This window comes from Belonocnema kinseyi, chromosome 1 (genome assembly GCF_010883055.1).
Source record: "Belonocnema kinseyi isolate 2016_QV_RU_SX_M_011 chromosome 1, B_treatae_v1, whole genome shotgun sequence".
In the NCBI taxonomy this organism is placed as follows: Eukaryota; Metazoa; Arthropoda; class Insecta; order Hymenoptera; family Cynipidae; genus Belonocnema; species Belonocnema kinseyi.
The window spans coordinates 90,718,318-90,745,057 of NC_046657.1; the positions used below are offsets into that span (position 1 = coordinate 90,718,318).

General features: G+C 33.1%; 1 protein-coding gene across 2 annotated transcripts; it reads right to left on the minus strand.

Moving 5' to 3' along the window:
* Positions 1 to 1,619: 1,619 nt before the first annotated feature.
* Positions 1,620 to 24,926, minus strand: LOC117168484 (T-box-containing protein TBX6L-like). 2 transcript variants are annotated; one of them, XM_033354189.1, is made up of 5 exons: positions 24,679 to 24,926; positions 16,739 to 16,889; positions 6,708 to 7,020; positions 3,470 to 3,616; positions 1,620 to 3,081 (listed from the first exon to the last, which is right to left on the minus strand). In XM_033354189.1, exons 1-5 carry the CDS (start codon positions 24,752 to 24,754, stop codon positions 2,494 to 2,496), a joined length of 1,275 nt encoding a protein of 424 aa, XP_033210080.1. In that variant the 5' UTR covers positions 24,755 to 24,926; the 3' UTR covers positions 1,620 to 2,493. The 2 variants fall into 2 exon arrangements, with proteins under 2 accessions (XP_033210080.1, XP_033210071.1); XM_033354180.1 differs by having other exon boundaries at positions 16,739 to 16,892.
* Between the last annotated feature and the right edge of the window lie 1,814 nt (positions 24,927 to 26,740).

The window sequence follows — 26,740 nt, forward strand, 5'->3', positions numbered from 1 at the left end:
TTATGTAATAAAAGTAATTAACCAAAGTGCCTGTAATAAAAATAAATATCTTTATAATAATTCTGTCTACAAGAGCTCATAAATCCCTTACAGTCCGAAATAGATTTAATGGAAAGAGCACTTGAGTAATGCTAAATTACATTTTTTCCTGTTCCAAAAATCGACCGCTACGAGTCTAAACCCTCTAAAATTCTTCGAAAACCGCTCAAATGACTAAAATGAATAGAAAATTTAGTAGGATTATTATAAACACCCTATAATCTTAAAAGTTCTTTTGAGTTTTTGGAAATACTTTTAAGTATGGAATACTTAAGCTTTAATAATTTTTAGCTAATATGCTTGGGAGCAGTGGGAGCATATTCAGAAGTTTTAAAGGAGTAAACTATCCTTTACAAATAGATCAACCATTTAACAATACCACCTTGATGTGACAATGCACTAACACTTCTTGCAATGCAGTTCCTAGAAATACAAGTTGAAAAATACTAAATTTTAAGTTCTTCACAATCAATTAATACCCTATTATATTTTTTAAAATTTTCCAAGCAATTTGAGCCAAAATACTGTTGAGTATATTACAAACTAACACAGTCATCTTAAATTTCATTTTACGTTAATTATTAGATATTAATATATTGAAATTTATTTTTCACATATGTACAGTCGAAATATAAAAGAATTGCCATAATTTTATTTTCACATTTTTCAAATAGTTTATTTTAAAGATGTCGGTATCAAAACATTGTTGGTACGCAAACAAATGTAGAATTCACTAAAAAAAAATGTCTGATTAAATCAAACAGAATTCTGTTTAAATATGCCCTTACTATTTTGTCAGGTTAAAGTAATCAGAATTTCTGGTTAATTTAACCAGAATTCTGGTTACTCTAAAAAAAAGTGAGAGCATATTTAACCAGCATTCTGGTTAATTTAAGCAGACATTTTTTTTAGTGTTGTTTATTGCGAAAAAATGTACGCTTCATAATGGTATAAGCTGTGTTTTTGGCGATACTTCATTCACGAGTAATTGTTTAAAATTTTGAACTGTTTTTCATAATCTTCATATTCAGGAATTTTACTTTTTTATTAAAAATATCCGCATGGAAATCCGAGCAGATTTCCTGCAGTTAATGCGTGACAGAATAGATCCAATTTCAGGAAAATTGGAATATTTATATTTTATGAAGTTTACATATGTATATATTTGAACAAAATATAATAGAAATGAAATTTCAGGAAATTTATGGTATAACTTTCGAAGACCTCTCATGTGTACCCAAAACATTCTAGAATGTTTTGAATTGGTTTATTTCCTGCTTTTCCATTTGCTTCAAGAGCCTGGAATCTTTTTAAATATTCTCAAATTCTTTCACTTACGTCGACTTACGGTCATACAGGTTACAGATGCCGAAAAAAATGTTAGAAAAATATAAATTTATATTATTCTAATTTATACAATTGGAATAAAATGAGTCAATTTTTATTATTTTTTTCATCCATAATTCAATTTGATTTTGCTATAATTTCCATCCTATTTCGAAAATTGTATTTATATTAAATAATTATTTTGATTTTTTCAACAAAATTAGAGAAAGGTGAATAATTGATACAAAAAATATTTAAAAAGTGAAAATTTATTTTCTTTCTATTTATAATTAACAGTCGTGGGTGGTTTGGATCTATAACATCACTGGTTATAAATCTCTATGGATTTTATTTACATTTAAAAATATAGTTTCCTATTTTACTCTTATTACCTTTACAGCCCTCTTTAATAAGGCACATTTTCGATAAAAATAAGACGCTTCCTTATCGTTGCATAAATCAACTTATTCCATTTTATTTACAATAGAGCTGATAATTGTAGGCAAATAGGAAGTTGGAACAGTTTCTAATCTTGCATAATGATAGTTTTTGTATCACTTTAAACGAACAATATAGTTGAACACAAACAATGGAATTTTATTGTTATAAGTGAGTAAAAACTCTGTTATATTAAAGGCATTAAATTGTAAATTTTTAGAATAACCTATCTACTTCCTTTGGTCTCGACCCTTTACACATTATATACATTAAGATTGAGCAAAGTGAAAATCGATCAACTAACACTTCCAAAAAACTGGTATGCACTTCTAAAATAAATATTTACACTTGAATATCTGAGATTTTTAACAAGTCTTTGGCTATCATCGACATCTGGTGATGGCTTTTAGTACATTATGTTTTAGATCCATTACTTATTAGGAATACTGGCACTATCTTTAGTGAACGCCCCATAACTGCACAATTGCTCATAAATGCCTTCCTTCCGGTTTGAAGTTAGGCTTCGAACAAACGATAAATTTATGCATAAATAATCATTAATTTTGGATTATACTCATTTAGTTTATATGGAATGTAGTTTTTTCCAAGTTTCATTCCTAACTGAAAATAAGGTATTTATGAACAAGTGTAGTGTATCTCACTAGTATATGTCTAAATATCTCTTAAGAATTATCGATAAAATTTGTTGAAAAGTACATTAGTTTGATAACGCTGCACTTGTTGAATTCTGGAGAGTTCCCAAGCAGCTAAATGTTGCTGGGGAGCCAAAAGTGGATATAAAAACTGATAATGCAACGGCGATAGGGTCGGTAAAGCAGGTTCCTGTGTTCTTGAAGGTGATGGTGAGGATGATGGCGATGGTGAATCAGCCCAGGGTCTATAAAGTCTCGGCTGGGGACTTGGATGGTGTTCTAAAGGTGGCGAAACTCGAGAATTTGATTCAGGAAAGTTGTATGTGGGTAAAGGCGGGCTAATTCCTCCGGAACTACTGACGCCACTATCATCAATACTTCCATTTTCACTGAGGCTTCGTTTGACTCTTTGAACTTGATGCTCTGAGGATTCATACACTCGATGAGATTCAGAGTCCGAGGACGAGACGTTGCCTTCTTCGTCGTGATAGTCTTGGGAAAGGTCTAGAGTTTGGTCTTCTGACATCATCCGGTGGAATTTTCGCTTACAACGAGATTGACCCGTTTCTCGGAATCCCTTGGCGAAGGGGTTGTGGTCGATCTTCAATTTTGTGATTTTCTCGTTCTGGAAGGAGGAATAAATCAAAATTAGTATAAGTATTGGAGGAAATTCCAATTACAAAAATCACATTGTGCTGTGTTCTTCAGTTAGCAGACCAGGCGTAGGAGTTTTAATCCGACACTCATAAGGATATCAGGAAAACGGACCCAACCCTTTAGCACGAAAGAGAACCGCCACGTCACAGAAATATTTTGTTTTGATAAATGTAGGATTAAAGCGAAACCTGTTTCTCACTTTGTTTTGAATAATATGGTTGAACACTTAAAATTTTGATGTACACCTGAATTAAAAATACTTCAAAGGGAATTCAAGTGCATTCAAATACATTTATTTAAACTGAATTTAGGGAATACCAGTCACATGAAATTCAATATTGATGTAAAATACTTACTTGATATGCAGTGACTGCAATAAATTCAGTTTCTTCGAATTGGAAAGCCTTCGAAGGTTGCATGTACAAGTTGCTGATGTCTTCATGATCATCGCAGCGCACAATCCAAACTATAGGTACATATTTGTGCATAGACGTGAGTACAATCTGAAAAATAAAGATAATTTCATTACTGCATAAGTTATTTCAGATAATATTTTTTATAACTTCAGTATATATACGTAAAAAAAGGATATTGTACTGAAGTCCTATTTTTCACATTTTTAAACTGAAAGTTATTAAACATTTGTCTCTTCTTATCAGTTGCGATACTTTTTTAGTCCATTTTTATCCATTTTCTCAGTTCAGTAACAACAAGAAGGTGTAAAGATACGGCTGATAAAAAATGTAAGTGTTGGAGGTCGTAGAGACCGCTTATTAAAATCGCGACTAATTTGCGGAATTCGTCAAGGGTGCCGCGCGAAAGATAAAAGTTGGCGCCATTTTTGGAGAAGAGAAGAGAGCGAAAAGAAGACAGACGTGATTCTAGAAATCGAGACTGGCCCTCTTCTCTTTCCCGGAATCTTATTCGCTAAGAAACACGCGATCAGAGGAATTATGTCGCGGTCCTTAAATCATAATACGCAAGTGTACACACACATATGCTCGTTGGGCAAGGCCTTAAAACGGATGCAGTCATATGATATTATAAAGATGATCATGGTATAAAATTACTTTTCCCTTATTTTTCTGCAGAGTATAAGTATTCGTAAAATTAATAATCCATGGTATGAGACGTTACATATTTTTCTTTAGGGAAAACTATTACCTTGAAAACTCAATACTTCCAAACCTCAGGTTCGAAACCGTTAGGCCCAAAATAAAATCCCAAAAGCTAAGATCCCAGCCGTAAGTCCTAAATCGTAAAACAGGCAGAAAAAAATCTGCCATGCTACAGGGTTCTACGTTAAAATAGTAATTCATACAGAAAATTTCGAAAATCTTCCAGAATTTTCTGTAAAAATTACATAAAAATGCATGCTTAAACCATTTTGTTATATTAGCAGATTATTTGTTCCCCATGAAGGTCAAAATACGAGGGATACCCGACCGAGAGTATAAAGGTTTCAGTCTGCACGAAATGAATAGTGGAAACCATCTTCTCTATAAAGATTGAAAAATGATACAAATTTTGCGCTTTTCAATAAAATTTATTGTTTTATTATTTTTGCTCTTTATTTTTTTTAATTTTGACTGTTCCATGCAATACTGAATCAAGTTCAGGTAACTCCGTATAAAGAAACACAATTATTACGTATAAAAAAATCAGATTCGTGCTGCTTCGTACATGGAATCTAGTCCGTTTTTAACGTGTTTTAATTTGGTGATAAATAAACAAAAGAATGCCGCTCTGCAGCAGGTAATACAATTTTATAGAATTCTCAGCAATATTTTGTATTGTATATAATAAGTTAGTATTTTATTAAGAGCTGCAGGACATTCTGCTAATTTGTCACTTGATTCCATATTGCATGGAGCAGTCGATTTTAGTGTAAGTTTATGTAAATGTTTTGAAAGAGATTAAAAAATATATAATATAAAATCCTGCATTCGTATAAAAATATCTTGAATTGCGAGAACAACAATATATTAATACGTATACAGATAATAAAAATGAAATTGTCTTTGGTCTCAATTTAGAGTAGATTAAAGGTAAATAACCTCTTATAATTATGCTACTACTTATTACACGTGCGTAGCTACCAGCTTTCAGAGCTAAGCACTTCATTTAAATTTATATTTACTGATTTGGACTTTTAAGTAAGAGACCCAAAGGAATCTTTATCCGTAAGGTAATGACTAACGGTAGCTCTAAAGTTTAATGTATTTGATAAGCAATTTTAAAGCATCTCAAAGTGAATCTTGCATAAGAGATTCGACGATGAAATGATATCAATGTCGAGAAAAAGCATATTTATTATCAATTAACAATATTGCAGAGATAAAGAAACGTGAATTTCGACTTAAAGTGACGACTTAATTTGTCCGAGATATCTCGTCAAAATGTTTGAAAAGCCGAATTTTTGTTGATTTAAACGATGTTGAAAAAAAGGAGGTTGGAAACCCCCGATCAATCGTACATTTTTTCAGAAGATCGTGCTTTTCACAAACTTGAGACAATTCATAATAAGAAGTATTACAAATTTTAAGAAAAGTAACCTCATGAGGCAGAATGAAAATATATGTTGTACATAAAAGTAAAAAAATTAGAAAATTAACTCTTACTGTTGAATGGATACTCTTTTAAATCATTTTATAACGTATACTAATATACTTTTTACAATTTCGTCAAACTCTCACGGTAAAGTTTTTTTTTTTAAGTTTGATAATAGAATGTTTGAAAGGAAGTAAAAAATTTAATAGGATAATGCTTAAATAAAAATTTTCCCAGGGTCGGAAAAACTCGACCTACATTGAAGTCAAAGGACCTCCCATATACAGTGACACGCCGGACAAGCGCCCTTTGAAATTTGAGATCCATGAGTGAGAGACGCAATATTGGAAACAAAAAGCTGTCCAAACATTCTAAACACTAGCTTCTCAGATTAATGACCACAGTTTTATTTTGCCCACGGTGGTCCACTTTATCCCTTATTATACTGCCGGAAGTATAAAAAAGATTTTTTTAATGACATCAAACATTTACTTTTTAACGCATAGAATAAAGAAACAAGCATTAAATTTTAAAGAATTGATGATCATAATATATTCCTATAACCAACCTAGCAAACACGTTCTGTAACATGTTCTATAACAAAAAGGTGCCAGTGATGTATATAACTGTTGTCACATTCAGCTAACAAAACTGTTTTAAAGTGTAAGACAACAGTGTTATAGATTTTCCATATAATTTGCTTTAATTGAGTTATATGTCAAGTTTTAGAACTTCAAGAATTAAATTTGTTCGCTATATGCTATAATATTAACGCCGGAAGTTTACATCGTACAATAGACATTGTTATAAAACTGCCTTTGTTAAAGAGCAGGTGTAATATTGTTCCAAAAATGTTGTAGAAACGTTACAATTGCAGAGATGACATTTATCAGTAACTGGTCAGTAACGAATTATTTATCTGTTCTAGAACATCTTAGTTTCTGTTCTGTAACTTTTAATAAACTCTTATATAACTATGTTTGTTGGTATTACTATAGCGTCTACATCGAGTATTATAGGTTAAGGTTAAAGTATGTGGCTTACATTGGTGTGCTGTTCGACCGCGTTGTTGGTGAGCTTCAACTTGCTAAAATTAATGGGATGTTGCATCCAATGGGCGCCAGTCGCTGGGCCCTCGGGATGTAAATAGATCCTGCGATTTTGAGGAGGTTGAGGCTCAGCAGGACCAGCAGTCGTCCAACCCCTCGAAGATGTTTTTCCATTGCCACTTTCCGCCCCTCCGTCAATCACATACTTATGCCGACGGTCCGTCACCGGCGCCACCTCCAAGACCACACGATAATGGGCTCGTTTCTGTAATCCGCTCACACTTATCTGCATCGATGGAAACATTCGTCTGAAAAAAATACAGTTTAAATTTCCCATTTCCAAACAAATTCTAAGGTACTGTAACAACAATGTAACATTATTGCACACAATAAGTTAATGTTTAAAATTTACAGCAGGTCGGTAAGATCAAATATATTAAATGACATGCAAATTCACACTATCGTAACAAAGATTAAAAAATATTAATTGCAGTCTTGACTTATTGAAAGAAGAATGTGACATTTAGAACATTTTCGCAAGTCACTTGTTTAGGACGCTTTTCCCCATGCGTGGGGAAATCCATTAAATGTGAAGGATTTTGCGAGCAGGTACACATATTAAATCGAAAGTCACGTAAGTCGACTTAACTCGGTAAGTGTTGGGGGGATGAGGCTTTTAGCGAAGGAAAGTGTAGCTGGTTTTTCCTACTTCGTAAGACAATGTGCTTGTTAAGGACCCTCATAAGTCGTCGAAAATGAAAAGTCGACGACTTATCCGAAACTAAAGTATTTCCGGTCGTTTTCTCTTGTCGAAAGCTATACCTGACGCTGATTTCGACAACAACATTCTTTTCAAGCTGACATTATTTTATTTTTCTTGCTTACGTATATTTAGTATATAGATCACTATGTTTCCAGACAAAACTTATGCTAAAAATTAGTGTTTCTATATAAACATTTCGTATTTTGTTAGATTAAGCATTTTAGCAATGTAATTGTTTTCACTAAAAGAATAAGGAATGCCAATAATTAATTTTTTTCATATACGTTATAAAAATTTGTATATGAGACATAAGTCTAAAAAAGTATTGCTACTTTAAATGAAAAAAAACACGAAAGATTTTTAAAATGATGCAATATTTGAATAAAACAAACTGTCGTTAAAAAAATGGATGTTTCAGTGGCCTACTTATATGTTGGTTAAAAATAAGCGAAATTCTGTAGGGTTTTCCAGATTTTAGGTGGAAAATCCCAGTCATTAGCAAGCTTGTCGAAGGGACATTGGGAGGAGCCCGAGTCGTTGCCGGGAGCCCGCAATCCTTTGATCTTTATCGGCAAGTTCGCTCCGCTGTGTAAACATTTCAAACTTGTCTAATCCGTAAGTCAAGTCCGAAAAGTCAATCTTTCTTCTGTCCTCTCTTCCCACCATGTTTACCTACATGATTGCAAGCTTCCAGTCGCCGAATGGACCTCTTCAATCTTCTCTGCTAAATACTCAAGGGGATTCGTCTCCGTGTATCTACTAGAATTTTTGAAGAGGGTGTGGAGACAGGGAGGTGGTATGATTATAGAAAATAAGAAAGAAAACATAGCCTGAGGAACATATTTTAATTTATTTACTGATTCCGTCTAAAACTGTTGTTATCAAATAAAATGTGGGTAACTATTATTTTAAGTATGACATCCTGTTTTTTACATGAACACTTTGAAACAATTAATGTAAATTTTTAACATTGGCATTAGGTTTAACTATTATTATCTCTTGATGTTTGATGTAACAGTAATGTAACAACTATGAAATGATTAGGCAACATTCAGTACCAGTTTATGCATTAGAGTATTAGACTAAGATGGGGTGAAATCAAAAAACGAAATTTCAATATATCTTTCAGAAGTCAAATTATTTTAAAGCGGCTAGAATCATCAATTGCGCGCTATGAACACGTATTGTTTGTTGGTTTAAAGGGAAAACAATTTTTAATGCAAAATAAAAGTTGCGAATAACTATTTTTTAAGTTTATTATTTTTTAAAGGTTATATAAATATACTTTTCCTAAGATTATTGACCAAATTCAAAAGGATTTTTGAAGATTTCATATATGTCACATAAAAATGTCCAAAAAAAAGGTAATTTTCAAACAAGTACACGGAGAAAAATGGATGTTTAAATGTAGATATTCAAAGGGTAAGATTGTACTACCTAACATGCAGATAATCATAACAAACCTCTACTATCTTTTTGCATTAAAATCTCTTAACTAAATTTGTCGGTTCTATATTTTCGATATCACAATTGCAGAATTTTACAATTTTGGAACATTTCAAAAGAATAAAAATTAATGCTATCCTTAATTAAAATTGGATAACGACTTCTGTATGTATACACAAGGGAAGTATGATCTTAAATTGCAGGTTATATCATTATATTGACATGAACACAATTGACAAAATGCTTATAAATTTAAAATCAAATTTGAGTTATAATAACCTAAAATAGATAGAATCTTAACTGCACATTACATATCATTCGTTTTTCGCTTACTTATCGCGTTTTATTTTTTATTTTGCATTGAAAATATTACACATAACCTCAACTTGACTGCATGTATCATCTGATCGACATTTTACACCCTTTATAGGTTTTTCGTACATGCAAGAACATTAAAGTTTAATTTTAAATACACAAACAAGTTATCAATTAATTCCTTGAATTACTGGAAATAAGTAAACTCAAATACTTATAGCCCATATTTGACATAACCATAAATATAATATCTCGGATATTTCAGTTAAACATTTTGGATGTTCCATAGTAACATCTCACTTTTTAATATCTACAGATGCTAACCTCAAACATCCAGATTGTTGTCCTATAGTTAAACATAAAATATGTTAACCTTGAAAAACTGGATTTTACGTTTGACCTTCCATTTTTCTTCGGGTAGTTGAATTTTCAACCCAATAAGATGAATTCTCAAGGTAAAATGTAATGCATACTTGAATATTAACCAAAATATCTTTATTTAAAAAAAAAATTAAAATAAAAAAAAATAATAACTGCAATAATCCCAAAAGACTAATTTTACAACAAAATATAGTTGAATCCTTTACTAACAAAGATTATTTTTGTACTGATTGTATTTTTAACCAACAAGATAACTTTTTTACTAAAAGATATGAGTTTTCTACCAAACAGTTTAATGTTTTTACCAGAACATATAAATTTAAAACAAAGTTTTTTAAACCAAAGAAAATTACATTTTCAAGCACAGAGATGATTTTTCAACAAACAAATTAAATAATGAATCTTCATGCAAATAAAAAAGATTTTTAACAAAGTAGTTCAACCTTTAATCAGTTAGTTGAATTTTCAAACAACAAAAAATTCTTATCGACAACGTAGCAGTTGATATTATAATCGAAAATGATTCAATTTTTTATTCAAAAACAGTTGAATTCATCCAAAAAGACGAATTTTCTACAGAATTAGAACCTCATACGCGCGCTCCGGGTGCGTCTAATTAATGTCCATGTAATTATTTTATTTGCAAAGCAAGTTCAATAAAATATTATGAAAAGGCACATTTTTAACAAAATAGTTGAATTCCTGACGTTTTTAGAAATATTTAGAAATTCATTGAAATCTTTCGAAAGTAATTTTGCCCATTTTTCCTAGGAATCTTCAGAAATTTTGTTTATTTTCTTGATATCTTTCCAAATTCTTAAATTGCTTTATATTTTTGAAATCTTTAAAAATGCACGTTTTGTTTAAAATGTTTTGAAATCTTTTAAAACTTTTCAGTATTTTTTTATATTTTAAAAACTTCTTAATATCTTTTAAAATGAATCGAATTTTTCCTATCATCTTTGAAAAATCTATGATAATTGAACAAATTGCCCTAAAAGTTTTCAAGATTTTTTTTACATTTTTATAAATCATTCAAAGTACCATTTTTCAAAATAAAATAAATAATGAAATTTGTATTACTTAAATTACAATTGCATTACAAACGTATTCATTAAAATAATTTGTGAAGGTTTATTAGAAAATAAATAAAAAATGGTATGAAATGGTATGAAGAAGGGTGTGGGTGGCACCTAAGAATGTGATGCCTAGGGGCGCATTTGAGACAGCTGTGTAACCTTTATGCAAGATATATGTAAAGTAAATAAAATAACATTTGAAGCCATTTGAAAAAAGCAGATTTTTATGCGAGAACTCAGGTATCTACTTTTTTTTAGTAAGGTGACATGGAGGCGGCGACGCTAGGCGCCGCGCCGTGTTTCGTCAGTCCGGAACGGAGCGGAGCGTGAAGAAAATTGGTAGCAAGAGCACTTGAGGCCACTAAAGCGCCACAAGTGCTCCGTGGGAGGATCTGCTAAAAAGTCCTTGTGTGGAACGAATCTCTGATTATTTTAGTGGCGCCTATCCAGTCTACATCTTCTGAAACTTATAACGAAGTTTCCACTTTGGAAACGAATTTTTAAGATTCCACTTGTTATGCTAGACTCTGCACTTTGTTTCTGATCCTCTCGACTATAGGTCTCACGCTACATTTACACTGTGTACCTATACCTGTACGAAGTATATGAAAGAAATGAAATCCTAAAATAAAATGTATTTATGTCTCTTTTCGACTTTGTAAAATTACAATAAATAAATCTTTTACTCTGAGCTTTGAACTAAGTATGATAATTACTATGTATTTAGAGAACAAAATTATTTCAATACAAAAGGCTTCGAAAATTATGAGTTAAAAATTTATACCAGAAAAGAAAGAAAATATTTCAATTTCCGGTGAAAATATTGTTAATATAATTGTTAATATTGCTTGTTAAAGAATAAGCTGAGGTATCGAAAACTCATCAAGTATTTTAAAAGACAACCTTAATTATGATCCTGTTAGAAAAAGCTGACTTTTAGAGAATAAACTATTCGTTTGAATAATTTTTTTTGTAATATTAGTAATGATTCCACTAGAGCCTAGACCTAGACCAACAATAATATTTTTTTGCAAAAATACTAGTATATTTTATGGACTAGTTTGAAAAAACTAGTAACATTTTTTCAACTGCTCAGAAGTTATTCCAAAAACCCCTAATAAGTAATTTTAAGTGTCCGTCAATACCGGTTATACTTAAAATTTTGAGAAATAAATGTGAAATTTCTTTTTTTTCGGATTTGGAACCGAATTTGAGGGAACGTTGACCTCACGCACGAAAATAAATTGCTTAATACTTTTTAAACAACCCTGATAAACATGCTAATGCAAATTTTCAGAGCTTACAGTATAAAAAAATGTAATTTGTTACTTTACACAAAATTGGCGATTCATTCTTAAAGTCCTTGGTCAAGATATATTATTTTTAACTTTCATGTTTTGTAAGAAAATTTAGTACCAAAAAAACTCTCGTAAAGAACGAAGTTTTTATTTTTAAAGCAGTATGTTATATACACTTATGTATGAGGTATTTCTTCAAAGAAACACACATCCATTTTTTATAAACTTTTATGAAGTTGTCAACCATAATTTTATTATTATCCACAAGCTAGGTACCCTGTTCCTCATGATCAAATGACTTTCTCTTTAAAAAAACAAAACATTACCAGATGAGCAAAAGGTTTCGGAAGGAAATGTTTAACAATGCGATGAGCATGGTTCAAGGATCTTTGGGAGTAAAAGGTTGATCGTGTCAAGGAATACAGGCGATCAGTTACAAGCTACCCGCGGTTTTCAAACACATGGATGGCACGTGGTCAGTTGGAAAACCTTTCCGGACTTGGACGTGGAAGCAAACAATGCTATCGACGCCTGCGTTGCGTCTGGACCGCCCACGGACTCGTCGCCAATTTAAGAGGAGATAATTCCACAGGCGGAAGGTCTACTCGACAAAAAATAGGAAGCGAAATAATGAAAAAAAGGAGGGAATCGGATTACTTCCGCATGAGGTGCAATGGATACAGAAAATACATTTTGGCGCGCCTTATTGTCGGAACACGTCGAAACTCACTATTTTTGGGGTTGTTGTAGGTACGACTTAATTTTGGAAAACATTTTTCGAAATTGGTACACAAGTTTCTGTAGAGTGTAGAGAATCATATTCATGGTCTATAATAATTGTAGGAAGATGTTGATGCTAGTACAGAATATAGTTATCATCACAGTTTTTTCTAGTCATTGAATCAACATCTTTGTCTAATTTAAAATCTGAAAAGTTTTGCTGCCGTGAAAACAAGAGAGCGGTAACTACATTTATTTAAGATTTGTCACTTGATTCGCAATTGTTTTTCACTTAAATATATTAGAAACAAATGAGAAATAGGGAGCCAAGTTTTAAATGTAATTACCGCTTTCTTATTTTGCACGTCAGTTTAGTATGGGCCATAAATTTCGAAAGATTTCGAACACGTTTATTACAAGGTCCAAAGACAACCCTCGAAAAAATACAAGAGTCCGCGAATTATTCCATAACTCCCGACATATTTTTTCACTATTGCAAAAGTCATAAAAAATGATTCGCGGATTTTTTTAATTATTTCGAGGATTATCTAAAACGTTTTAAGAAAATTTTTTTTTGTGGCCCATTCTAGCTAAAGTCTTGACAGTCAAATTAAGTTTCCACAACTTATTTTTGCTGTGTATGTTACATAAATCCGCGATGTCTCTTTTCAGATATTTTTGTCAATTATGCTGAAATTGATAAAATTCTTTATTTATGTACGAGTTATACTTCCGCTTCCTTCCGGTGGAATTTTTATCGGCGGGATTCCTCGTATGTCAAATCTGATGATTGCCCTACCCTATCCTAGCATGAGCACTTGAGCTGATTAGAACGGAAGTCATTTCATAAGATTGTCAGAAGGTAGGAGTTGCATGGGAGGAAAAGAGAAAAGAGGGGGTGTGTTCCGGTTTCGCTGGAAGTCGTCGAAAGTGGAAGCGGTCACCAGACAGTTAATGCACACTTTACTCTCCTGTCCACACCCTTGTAAATGGCGTAAGAGGCCCCTAAAGTCGGTTTAGATCGCCCGATCTAGATAAGGCGTTACCAATTTTGTAACAGTGTCTTTCGGTCCCTTTCGGCCCGACGAAAGGCAAGAAGGTCCTGAAAAATTAATTGCCGACTCGACGCGTATGACATTCCAAACCTATCTTCAGCTTATATAGTTCTGGAATCCGTGTCGAGTGGAGAAAAAATTGGAAATTAGGCGTGTCTCTCTTCAAACTGGAGCATTTCAAATTTCTAATATTGTTCAATTTTAAAAAAGGTTAATTGGAATTTTTGGTAAGTATTTTCAAATGTTTTTAACGGAGAACTATAATTTTTTTATTTGATAAATCTATAGCAGAAATCATGATTATAGAGAACACAGTTATTTACATACATAGTATGGTGCCTTTTAAAAATAATTTTCAGTTCTGAATTATATTCTTTTCTGAATTATATTCTTATGTCCGGTGCTTTTAAAGCTTCAGGGACATGTCATTTAAATGTGTTAATTTTTGTAGACTTAAATAATTAATTTTAAAAGATTTGCATTTTAAACTGCACGATAAAGTAAAATTTACAATTTCATGAGATTGGTGACACAATTTCGAGCACATTTGTAAACTTCAAAAGTCAAAGGTATTTTAAATAAACGCTTCAAATAAAAAATCATTGGAATTTGAAAAAAATAAAAATACTTAGTTCCAACCATTGTTTTGTGAATAAATTTAAATTGTTGCATATTCATAACGTATAGGTGATGAAATTGGAAGATCAGACGTTTTAGATTGATTTAGACAAAGTGGGGTTTATTTGTATGGGACTTCTTAACTTATAAATATACGTAGGTAATAGGCATGTCGGCAGAGTCGTCCAATGACATAGATATGCGTTTAAAAAAGAAGGAATCTAGCGACCAATAAGTTTGGAATGCAGGTTGGCGCGCTGATCAGTAGACCATGTCTACGGATCTTCACCAGTGGTGGCCTGCCGGCGCTGACTTAAGACAAAGAAAAGTAGTTTTAGGCGCCGTTCGACTGTCTGTCCAACCATCCAACCCAATCCAGCCGGTCAGGCCCAAAGACCCGTGACCAAGCCCAACCGCCAAAGTGCGACGGCGACCCCCTGTAGGACCTAAAAAATACCTCCTTTTCGTATATCCATACCACCGTGTCGTGAGACTGAGTATGACTCATTTTTAAAGACCTCTTAAGTGTTCCAAAATTTAGTTTCGGTTATGATAAATGGTTATTGAGGGATTTTACACCAACTCAACTAAGCCCAAGTGGAAAAAGTACCAATTAAATACCGATAAGATACAAAAATAATTTTGCACAGCGAGACGGTTACTGGTAACAGTTAACTGTTAACTGAATTTTACTTACATCTTAATGTGAATTGGATATTTTATAGTGATATTAAAAGCAAATATTGATTCAAAAATTTTCGTAAAACCTCTTTTTACTGAGAGATTTTCATTACGGTCAATAAAAAAACTATAAAGAAAGTATGATACGAGTCGAATGCGAGTGCGGGAGACCAGCGGCGCGGCGCCTTATCTCGTAGGAGAATGTAGAAGCGGCTAATTAAGAGAAGATTTCAAAGGAAGATGCCAGTGCTTTGGCCACTTTCAAAGGTACCGCGACCGAAAAGAATTTAGGCAGTCCTGTACACTTGCGTAGTTGTGTCTTCGTAACCAATTGATTTTTTTATACTTATCATTTTGCATTAAATTAAAAGTTTTTATACAGTCACTATAAATATTTAAGTCTTTCTTTTAAAAGCTGCCTTACCTGGCTGCTCTAAAATCATTTTGTCAATAAAAATATTATACATATAATATATGATAAATACAAATTTTTAATAAATTGAAATAGCATTTTAGCGTGAATTTTCTCGTTTCGGCTAGCCGATTTTTTTAGCAAAGAGGTGCGGTGACGACGGCGAAAGTCAAAGGAAAAAAAAACAGGGTACATAAAGTAAGAGTGAAGTGCTTTCCCGGCGCTTAGTCTCGCAAGGCTGATTTCTGTCAATACGCGTGTCCGGGTATCGCTTACCCACTTTAACGAGCTCAGTTTAGGTGTAAGCTAAGGACAGCTCAGAGGATTATTCGGTAGCCTTTTAAAGGATCCGCTTTTAACGAAGGACCAGCGCCGACCAAACGCTGGTCACCCGCTTGAAATTTGGCGACAAAGCTTAACAAAGTACCGATGAAAAGAAAAAAACAATAAAGAATGAATTTTAATCTATAGTAAATAAATTGTAAATAAATTTATAAAAGGAAACTGCGAATACAAACAAATCTTCCTGCGGTAATACATGTTTGAATTTGGATCAATTCTTTAGCAAATAATATTTTCGAAAATTTAGACGTGAACTTGGACCTATTTTTGAGGGAAATAGAAAAATATATATAAACTGCCGATCTAAGACCCCAAGGCTTACAATATTCCTAATATTGATTGCCTCTACAGATTCGTGACAAACAACTTGAGGGCCGCACTCTCAGCGTGTTAGTTGGATCAGGTTGCGCCATGCGTCCAAATCTAACAGAAATGATTCATGCGGCCCTGCTTGTTTACGTTTTCATCCCCCCGAATTGAAAGCAAGGCCAAGGCAAGCCATGTCCGAAACCAGTCTTATATCGCGAGTTGAGTGTACTATAGAAAATTTGCAACCACAAAATTTATTCATATTAAAATGCTACATATTCATCGTTAAAATTGTTTTAATTGGAAATCCATATGTGTAATTTTTCAATCATTTCTCAATAATTTACTATAAATTATATAAAAAGTATAGAAGTGTTTCGTGACCTATCTCTAGCTGCTTATGCCTCTTTGACTGCTGTAGAAATTAATGTCTTTCAAAAATCTTAATCAATACATAAGACCAAAGGTATTCAACAAAAAACTCAAAGCACTTTGTTGAGACAAGTAGAATTTCCCTGTAATACATTTTTTTTAACTTTGCAATATTCGAACGTTTTTAAAAGTAGACATTTTTTGAACATTAAAAATATTTTTCAGTAAGACTCACCGTCCCATTTTTGTGATAATCATTTCTGTAGTTTCTCCATGGAACTCTTTCCAAAGTTTTTTATTTTCGAGTGTCACTTTCACTTCCTCTGGAAGGCGGGGACCAGCTCCGAGACTCGATTGTTGTGACCAAAAATGTTGTCTTGAGAAATCTTCTGAAATCAAAAAAGTTGAAACTTTACATTGACATTCATGAGAGTGTAATGGAATCGTCCACAACGCCTATCTCTAGTTTTTAACGGTCCTTTACGTTTACGGCATTCTATATGGTTTTGTTACCTTGAATTGAATGTCGTTGTGAATCAGCCTTTGATACACTTTTTGAGGGTCTCAAAATTTAGTTAGACTGTTTTCAAAATTGTAATTATTTTTTTAATAGATCCATAAATTGCAAGTAATTATATATAATGCTTGGTGGATCTCAACAAGATTTTCTTATTCAGTTTCATCGTATTTCTGTTAACTGAACTTGAGCACAAGTGTTGCTTAAAATTGGTCAAATTGAACTATAATTTTAAATTTTGATTTACGATTGTAGTTCGTCAGGGGTTTAAATAAAAGTTTTAAATTCAAATTAAACTATTTATGAAAGAATAATTTTATTTTGGCTCCAGTTTTGAACAAAGTTTTCTAAATTTAATCTTCCTTACATAAATGATTCTACACTGAAACAAAAATACTAAAAATGCTAAGCAAAGCTTACAAAATATGATAGAATTACTAAAATATATACAACATGCCCCCCCCCCCTCCCGCTCAGCTGAATATATTTTAAGTGGACCTGTACGTGATTGGAATAATTCACCAGGCTTGTTCACTTCTATAGCATATAAATATAGAAAAAGTTACCTATTGATTTAAAAAAAAATTTTTTTACACACTATTAGTGATGGGTGTGCCAATTTTTAGTTAATTAACTCTCATGGCTCACATTAGTTATCTTTGAAAGCTTTCATTAGAGTTGATACCTTTCTTAGACTTTTCCGACAGGTGCCCATAAATATATTACCCCAGAACTTATATTATTTTCACATTATTTTCAGTCTAAGAGTTAAATATACTTGTATTGGTCCTTTGTTTATTTAAAAGAATTTTTACCAACAGAAAGGTTAATTGTTTTTTATTTGCTTCCTGAGTAACTTTACATTGCATTAATTTTATTCATTGCACAGAAAAAAAGCAAAGGGTAAAAAGCGTTTCAGGTAAAAATGCTGGGAATAATCTCTGTATGTAAAAAAATTAAGATCGGTAATGACGATGAATGATTAATAATTTTATATTTTACCCATACGATCATAATTTTTTTTGTATGTCGAGATTACCCCCAGAATTTTTGCCTGAAATGCATGTTACCCTTTGTTTTTTTTTTCAACAAAATTGTTTGGTTCATTGCATTCGGTTCATTTAAAAAAAATGGATAATTCAAACAAATTTGTCCTGAGTAAACGAAACTTGTTTGTTTTAATCTTGAATCATCCAATCATTATGACGTTCAGTGATTTAATCGGTTAATTTGAATTTCTTATTTAATAGATTATGTTAATATAATCATATTCCATTACGTTGAATGCAAATATATCATTTTAAGTGACTAATCCATTGAATTATCATTATTGATTACTGTATCTCCTTATTTTTTCGTGTGTTCAATTTGTCACTAAGAATGACGAATTTGTCAGTAAAAACATGCTTTATTGAAAGATAATTTAATTTACGCTCAACATATACCGCTTAATCTATAAAAAAGCGCGTCACCAAATTTTCAAGGAGATTTCCGAAGGATAGTTGAAAAATTTCTTGCTACAATCTGGTCGGATTTGAAATAGTACATTACACAACAAGGGGCGCAAGGAGCAGATTTTTCCCGCGGGTGGGTTTACTACCCGAACAAGAAGATTTTGCCCGAAGGCAGTAATCACTAGAGGGAAAAATCTTCTCGCGAGGGCAATAATTATCTGAGGGAAAAATCTACTTTCGTCCCGTGTTGCATAAAGTATTTTATTCCACTCTCGACCGTGGCCACCTTTTGGCCCTGAAAAGCGGGTTCGACGCATTTTTCTATACCTTTATTCATGCCTCCAATTTTTATCGACTAATTTTTATTTACGCCCCGCAAATTTTAATTTCGGTCCGCTGATTTTACTTTCGCCCCGCAAATTCGGTTTGCGGGAAATGTTCCTTTTTCCCTTTTTTCAGGGGCAAAAGGTGGCCATTTCGGGAGACTGCATAACAAAATTTTACACGCCCCTAGACAATGCAAACTAGCCGTTATATTATTCACCTATACCATTTTGAAATAATTTTTTAAAGATAGACTGAAGAAAACAAGGCTTTTGTACTCAGAAGGATGTTCAAGATTAAGGTTGAATAAGATACTCTCGTTTCTTGAATGAAGCGATTTTACTACTATGGTGCCCGAATATTACACGTATACGTGCATCCTGTGGGAATGTCCTGTGGACATTTTCCACATCAAAGGGACCGCTCTCCACTGAACCGGACAATCGTTATCTGCCAGCCGAAAAGAGGAAGGACCCGGGAACTGTCTCAGTCCCGGTCAATGCCAATTATCCTGGCGGGATAATGCCGCGTCCACGGGACCGTGCATCACCACAAGCACTCGGCGCCGAGATGAAAAAAAGGAGACAAGTGCAAATCGCTCATGCGCGATTTTTTCTCGAGTAGCAGAGCCTAGCCGCCGTGCCGTCACGAGTTCAGGACATCTCTCTATTCGTGGTACATCATCCGAGGCCTTTCACATACACCGCTCTAATCCTAGGTCGTCACCTCTCCATGGGAACGCTTTGCTTTTTCGTACGTTTGCATTCGAACCGACAATCGTCATTGTAATTCAGTCTGTCGCGTGCTTCGATTTCAGAAAAAAATAAATATATTGTGATTCTGTCAATCTTTTCACAAAATAGGGGCGTGTAAGAGGCCTGAAACTATATGAAAGGTCCAAATCCATAAGTTCCAAAGCATAAGTCGCAGAAAAATAAGGCCCAAAAAGTATAGGGATTTCAGCCCGGGGTTAAGAAGAAACATTAAGTGACAATGGTTTGAACATACTTTTTAAAATATTTTAAAATTAGACGATCTATCGTATGATAGATTGTCCAGTAACTTTTCCCTGAAAAATGGACACCCAACAGAAATTTGAGTTATTTGTATGCTTCTGAGTGCTGGCGCCAGACCCGAAAAAGGTCCACAAACGAGCGTCTGGCGTGACGTTGCGCATGAGGAAAAAAAGGAGTGTGTAATCAGTAATCACAAAACAGACCCATCTCTTTGGAGAACAAACCAGGACATATGCCCTGCCCCATCCGGAAACCGCCAGCGTGTTTTAGCTGGAGGCACCGGCGGCCGGCGCGTTCAGGGGGTGGTACCGCATGAACCAGGACCCCGACCTTCGTCTCTTTCCTAATGGATGAAGATGACGTCAGGCCCGATTTATACACAATCTTAATAGGCTTACATCAGGTGCATGTATATTTACACAAACGCACAGATACGTATGCCACTCACGAAACAGACGAGATAAAAAGAAGCCGGACTCGCGCGACCAGCCTGTCATCGAGTACATAACGAGACTCTTCTATAATGATAGGTTGTTTCGGCGATTAGAAAAAAAGAAACGTTCCGAAGAGGATAACTACACCGCCACTGTAGAATCATCGCTAACTTCCTTCCGCAATCGCAGAAGTAAAAAATCAAGGTCTAAAACTAAAAGGACAGAGAAAGGGTGTGTCTAAAAAGAGAACCAAAATATTCTTGCTTTCTGGATATTTTATATTACATACAGGATATTGGAAGTTTATAAGTATTTCAACAATTAGTTACAGAATTTCGGCAAAGCTAGGGAGCTACTACCAATTTCTTTGTTTTTCAATTCAGCGATTCTCTTATCAATTATTCGCCCCTAGAAATTAATTACTTATTGGCATGATTAAAAGCCTAAGAAGCGACGAGTTGACCGCTAGCCATTTCTATGTACATAATGATTCAAGAGTTCAAAGAATTCTAACTATTTAGAGCGGGACTTAAGGATTAAAGGAATCTAACGGAGTTCGAGATCAATTCAACTGAATTACAATGTGAATAAAACATATTTGTTTATAATGTTCGATGATATAAGTTTTTTCCTAGTTCTTCTTGCGTTTCAAATCCTTTCGGGTTATTAAAAGCCAAAAGGGTAGAAACATTCTTGATAGAAAACATGTTTTGTAACAGATACATGGAAACCGTGACATTTCGAGCCTGATCCCCACCTCGTGACGAGTAAAGAATTACGCATGCGGACTACCTCAAATTAAACTTATAATATCTTCCTTAAGAGTTTCATTTGAAGCCATAGCAGGAGATATTTTCAAAACATATCTTCCAAAATTCAATTATGCAATCGCGATTTCCATACAGATCTGATGTTACAAAGAAATATCGATCATACTTTCCTTCCTATTCACAATATTCTGTATTACAAAAGACGTTGGATAATAATGGGCCCGAGTGGAGAACTTTACACGGTGACTTTGTGAGGCTATTTTTTAAATTAAATTCTTGAATGTCTGTACAAAATAAACGTCTTTAGGACTCAGGTATTCATTTGAATACAACCCTTCAGCGTGCTATAAATAAACTGATATGGATACCCGTTAAATTCAAAGAAATGTAGAACAATACAAAATAAATCCATAAATGTCATTCAAAAAACAAACTGCTACTCAGAAAATAGTAGTTTATTCTAAAATATATCAGCAGTAATGATAAAATCATAACAGAAGAAGAGAATAAAATAGAAAACGATTTTTAAGGAAGCAAGAAACTATTTCATAAATGGACGACGGAAAGTAAAAGTACAGAGTTTGTCTGCATGAGAAATAGCAAGGGCGAGACGCTATATGAAACAGGCGGGATACTAGACGCTTTAAAAGAATCTTTTAATTAATTATTATAAGATAGAGCTACTGGGTACTAGTGGTGTTTGAAGGGAAGAGTGAAAGAACAATATGCAACATGGTCCCAAATGATAAGAGAATAGAACAAGTTGATAAGTACATAATCTTGCTAGCCTATTCACTAGGGACGAGAAGACAGATGTGTTAGATAGGCGCATAAACGAGGGTAAAAAGATTATCGGTAAAGCAGGGTCCATTATCAAGAGTAAAAATATATTAAATAAAGCTAAAATGGCAATACAAACTTTTATATTTTTACCGGCTAAATTATACGATAGCGAGAAATGGACCTGTCGAGAAAAGGACAAGAATAGAATTAACGCGATTGACATGAAATTCCTGCGCATTTTATGCGGGAAAACTCTGAAAACCTCAAAGAATGTGGTGCAAGAGAGACACTACTATCGGCGAGAAAACTATAGGCATCTGCCTTTGAAGCTTAACAACTCAGTCAAAAAAAAATGCTAGCGCAACAAAACATCAGTAATTTGAAAACTAAAAGTGTTCTACGTTAATGAGCTTGAAGACGTTTATGTAAAAAAATTTTTGTGCGTAGCAGACTGAAAAATGTAAAAAAAAGTAAAGTTTTTTGGGTATATTTAAGAACAGTCAAGTTTAGAGCATTATTTCTTATACAAGGGGCGATGGAAAAAATTTGAAAAAATACATGAGTATGAGGAAAACTGTTGTGAACCAGTTGCAATTGACAAATTAAAAAAATAATCAAAATTGTTACTTAAAAGTACAAAAATGTGCAACTATATTATCTTCAGTTCTAATACAGATATTAAAGCGATTTAAACTGCAAACTGTAATTGATAGGCTCTGTATTTATTTTCAAACACCCTGAAGGATGTGTTAGTCTTCTTTTTTGTGAAAATCGCGATATTTTTAGACATTTTTTTTTGGAAAACAAGTGACAGAAGGGAGGGGGGGGCCTTTTTTTGTATTACTGCCGACCGCTGATGCCATTCTTCGGCCCTTTTTGTTGCGCTAGCATTTTTTTGACTGAGTTGTTAAGCTTCAAAGGCAGATGCCTATAGTTTTCTCGCCGATAGTAGTTGATACATGGGAAAGAAATCGGTTAAGGTGGTTCGGACATGTCGATAGAATGAAAGATGAACGACTAACGAAACAAGTGTATCAAGGTAAAGTAAATGGTAGTGTGCCCAGAGGCAGGCCGCGAAAGGAATGGTTAGAATGTATGAATTAGACCCTAATTCGAAGAGATATAAGAAGTAACAGAAACACGAGAGTTTGTTTGAAAAAATGCTTGGTCGTGAAGGAAACTATTGAAGAATGCCAGGGCAGAAAATTATGGCGACAAATAGTTTATGAAAAGAGTATAAATAGAGCGAATGACTTCTCAAACAAAAGACTTTGGTTACTAATTGACCCGAGTGGAGAACCTCTTATGACGACTTTGTGAGGCTCTTCACTTGGGGTGATCGCTAAATAGATTGATCAGCAACCTGGGTCGGAACAGTCTTGTGCAACGAAAGTATAATTTAATAAATAACATGAGAATTCTAGATCAATCTAAAAAATGGAGGCCTCTTTCCTCACATTACTCCCTTCGCCTACGAGTGAGTCACGCCTACCCCGAAAGGGAAATTATTTTCTTGTAATTTAACTAGTTTTAATTCACTGTTAATTGTTTAAATAATTTTTTCACGCAAAATCCATTCATGAGGCTTTATGAAATTATAAATAATTTAGGCTAATATACCACAAACCTCTTATTCCACTTTTATACGGGTGCGTTGTTTTTGGGTAACCAGAAGTTTCAAAATTAAAATTATTGACAGATCCCTATTCCTTGAGAAGTTTTTATGGGGTGATGAAAAAGAGGATGCATAATTTTATTATAATTCACACGTTTTAGACAGAATTCATAAAAATGTGTGTTTTTTACATGTGACATTGTGATTCCTATGAGAAACTTTAACTTCGACTGAAAAAAACACGCAATATTTGTTTTGTGGAATAAAACTGGGGTAGTTGTAAACAGAATTCGAGACCTTGTTTTTTTTCACCGTATAAAATTTTCGTTCGCGAATAGATCATGGAAGCAATATTCTGGAATAGTTTAGTTGTTATAAAATAAAAAAAGTAAACAATTTTATATTAAGCAGGTAGTTCAGTTAATAATAGTTGAATGTCTTATTTCAGACATGAAAAATATGGAAATTAGATCATCTTAAACAAAATACTAAAATTATATGGTATGGCTATGATATATATATTTAGTTGAAAATATAAGTTATAATTCTATGAAATTTTTTAAGTGACTGATTAATTTTGTGAAAAATTAAAAAATCTTATTCTGAATAAAATAAAAACACGAAATAGAGATAAATAAAATATTTTTTCGTCATGTATTTCTAAAAATTTGATATCAAACTTGAAAGTTTGCTGCATTCCAAGTAAAGTGCAGTAATTTAAGAAGATTTCGCGTCGAAACGGTTATCACGACGCGATATACATCGCAAATGAGACCAGAATGTGTCAAATTAGTGCCACTGAGTCATATAATGAGACCAGCTGCACGAAATGCACACAATGTATATAATTTTTCTTACTGCATATTTTCTTCTTCTATAATCGTATATTATCTTAAGAGACTTGCAAGAATTAATAGAAATATAACCTGGTATTTTATTTAAAAGAAAAATTGACAAAAAAAACTACGTGATTCTTAAATTTGAGACGCAGTTATACTAAACACAAAAACAAGATTTTTACCATTCAATAAATAAAATATTTCTAAAACCATAAACAAAACTTTTTCAAATTCTTACAAATAGCATCAAAAGCATATGTAGAGATATTTAAGCCCTTAAAATCTTAATTTTTTGTAGAGCAAAATATATTTCAATCAAATTTTCAATATCGAAAAAGTCAAACTCAATGTGTTTACTCGAATTTTCTGCTTTATATAAATATTTGTCATAAACAAAAAATTTCTGGTTTATTTTAAACTGACCTGGTCGATGATAAAGACGCATATCCTGTTGATTGAAGATGGAATGATGCCAATTCATTGGCGGGACGAGATTCATTTTGAGAACTCCTTTTTTCCTTCGAAGTACACAAATAAATTTCTTTCAAAGTGTAATGTTTAGACAATTAATGTCAAAAGGCTCAAACACAGGGGTAACTTTTGAAGATATTTTGGGACAATACTTAAACACTCGAAGAACTTGAAAAGCAAACCGACACACAACCACTACATTCGGTGATCCATGATCGACTGACTAAGAGTAGAAATAGGGATTTCAGTGGCCTGAAGGAAGATCCTTTGCTGAATCAGCGTGGGTGCGTATCTATCTTTCAATCCTAGGATTCCTATTGGTTGGATTCTAACCACGCCCATAACTTTGCCATTGGTCAGAGAAAAAACTCCTGATAAAATTGAATGGGGCTGTATTTCTTTAGTGTGAAAAGAATATATTGTCGGGTAATTTCTAAGGGAGTTCCCAAACATAAGCATTTTTAATTTTTCAAAAGTTTAGAAATTTATAGATGACTTCAGCGTCTAAATCAAGATGGAGGTACAGCCCCTTCTCCTCCCTATTTTATATTTTGTTTACATTTTTAAATAACATTTCTAGTAAAAAGTGTTATTTTTATCAAAAATCTTGAAAGTAATATTTTGAAATTACTCTCATTGCAGAACTAAGAACCTATTTTTATGCATATTGGGGCATTAGATGAGAACTAACGTTGTATTTTTCTACTTGGTTTTCGATAAATCAATTTATTTTGTAACCAAATTTTCCACATTGTAATAAGTTCTGACGATGAGATCAGACTGATCTCGAAACGCAACACTGTTTCTAGCCGAAATTTTTTAATCTTTGAAGATAATGTATGGGCCATTTTCACATCACTTTAAGTTTTGCAGATTGGTATAAGTTGGATTTTCTACGAAAAATGTAGAACTGTTTTGTTATAAAGGATCGTAGATGAACATTATAAATGTACGATAATGATAGTGGGGTCAAATAATATCCAGCTATTTTTCTTTCAAGAGAATTTTTTATATTGTGTAGGGCACGACTGATTTGAGCTTGCTCAAATGAAGGAGTAATTACTATTACTAAAAGGATCAATTATAGACTACAAGCCTATCGCAAAAAATGAGGTGGTCAAATGACCCAGCAAGACCTATGTTTAGATGAATGCTCCTATATCAAAAAGTAACTTTAAGCACTATGCCGTCAGTTTTGAGCGGTACAGGTGAGAACAGGCGAAAATAGAATTTTACACGTGTAAGTGGTGAATTACGGCAATTTAGTTTTGTGCGTCTTTCTTCCCAGTAATGCATCCTTTAAAAAATGACGAAAAACCTAGTGCCGTACAAAAGTAGTGGTACCGGAAGTTAAGAAATTTTTTTAATTCTCCCACCATTTTTGAAGCAATACGGGTAATTTATTATTGTACGGCATTTGTGTAATTAGCTTTATATACTTATGCAATTTCGTTATTCAGCAACGCCGTACATATTTGCAAGTACAGAGGTGAGAAACTATGGGTTGTAACCCTTTACTTGAACATGTGTTGCATAAGATCATTGCAAAATGTACGGCATCTTTTTCAAAATATTAGGTAACACTTAAAAGTATGTTTGATTATTGTGCCGCCTAAAAATTATGGTTAATGTAAGTATAAATAAATAATTAACTGAATTACAAGAGTCTATTTAATTTTTGTTGCTGTAAGATAATTAATTCATGTACGGCAACTTATTTTTTGACATAATGTTAGTGAATAATAGTGCATATATTTTCTTATAAAAGCTAATGTGTTTAAAATGTTAAAATGGTTCAAAATCTAAAAAACAGTTAAGTTCTGAATTTGTTTATGAAATTTATTTAAATAATAAATCAATAGTGTAAATTTGCAAAGTTGGAAAAACATTCTTTCTTGATTCCGTAAATAAATTAAGCCTATTCTTCAAAAAATGCCCAAACTCTTAATTTGCTCATGAAAGTATTTTAGATGATATATCATGAAAATTTGATTATTATAATTAATCGAAAAGA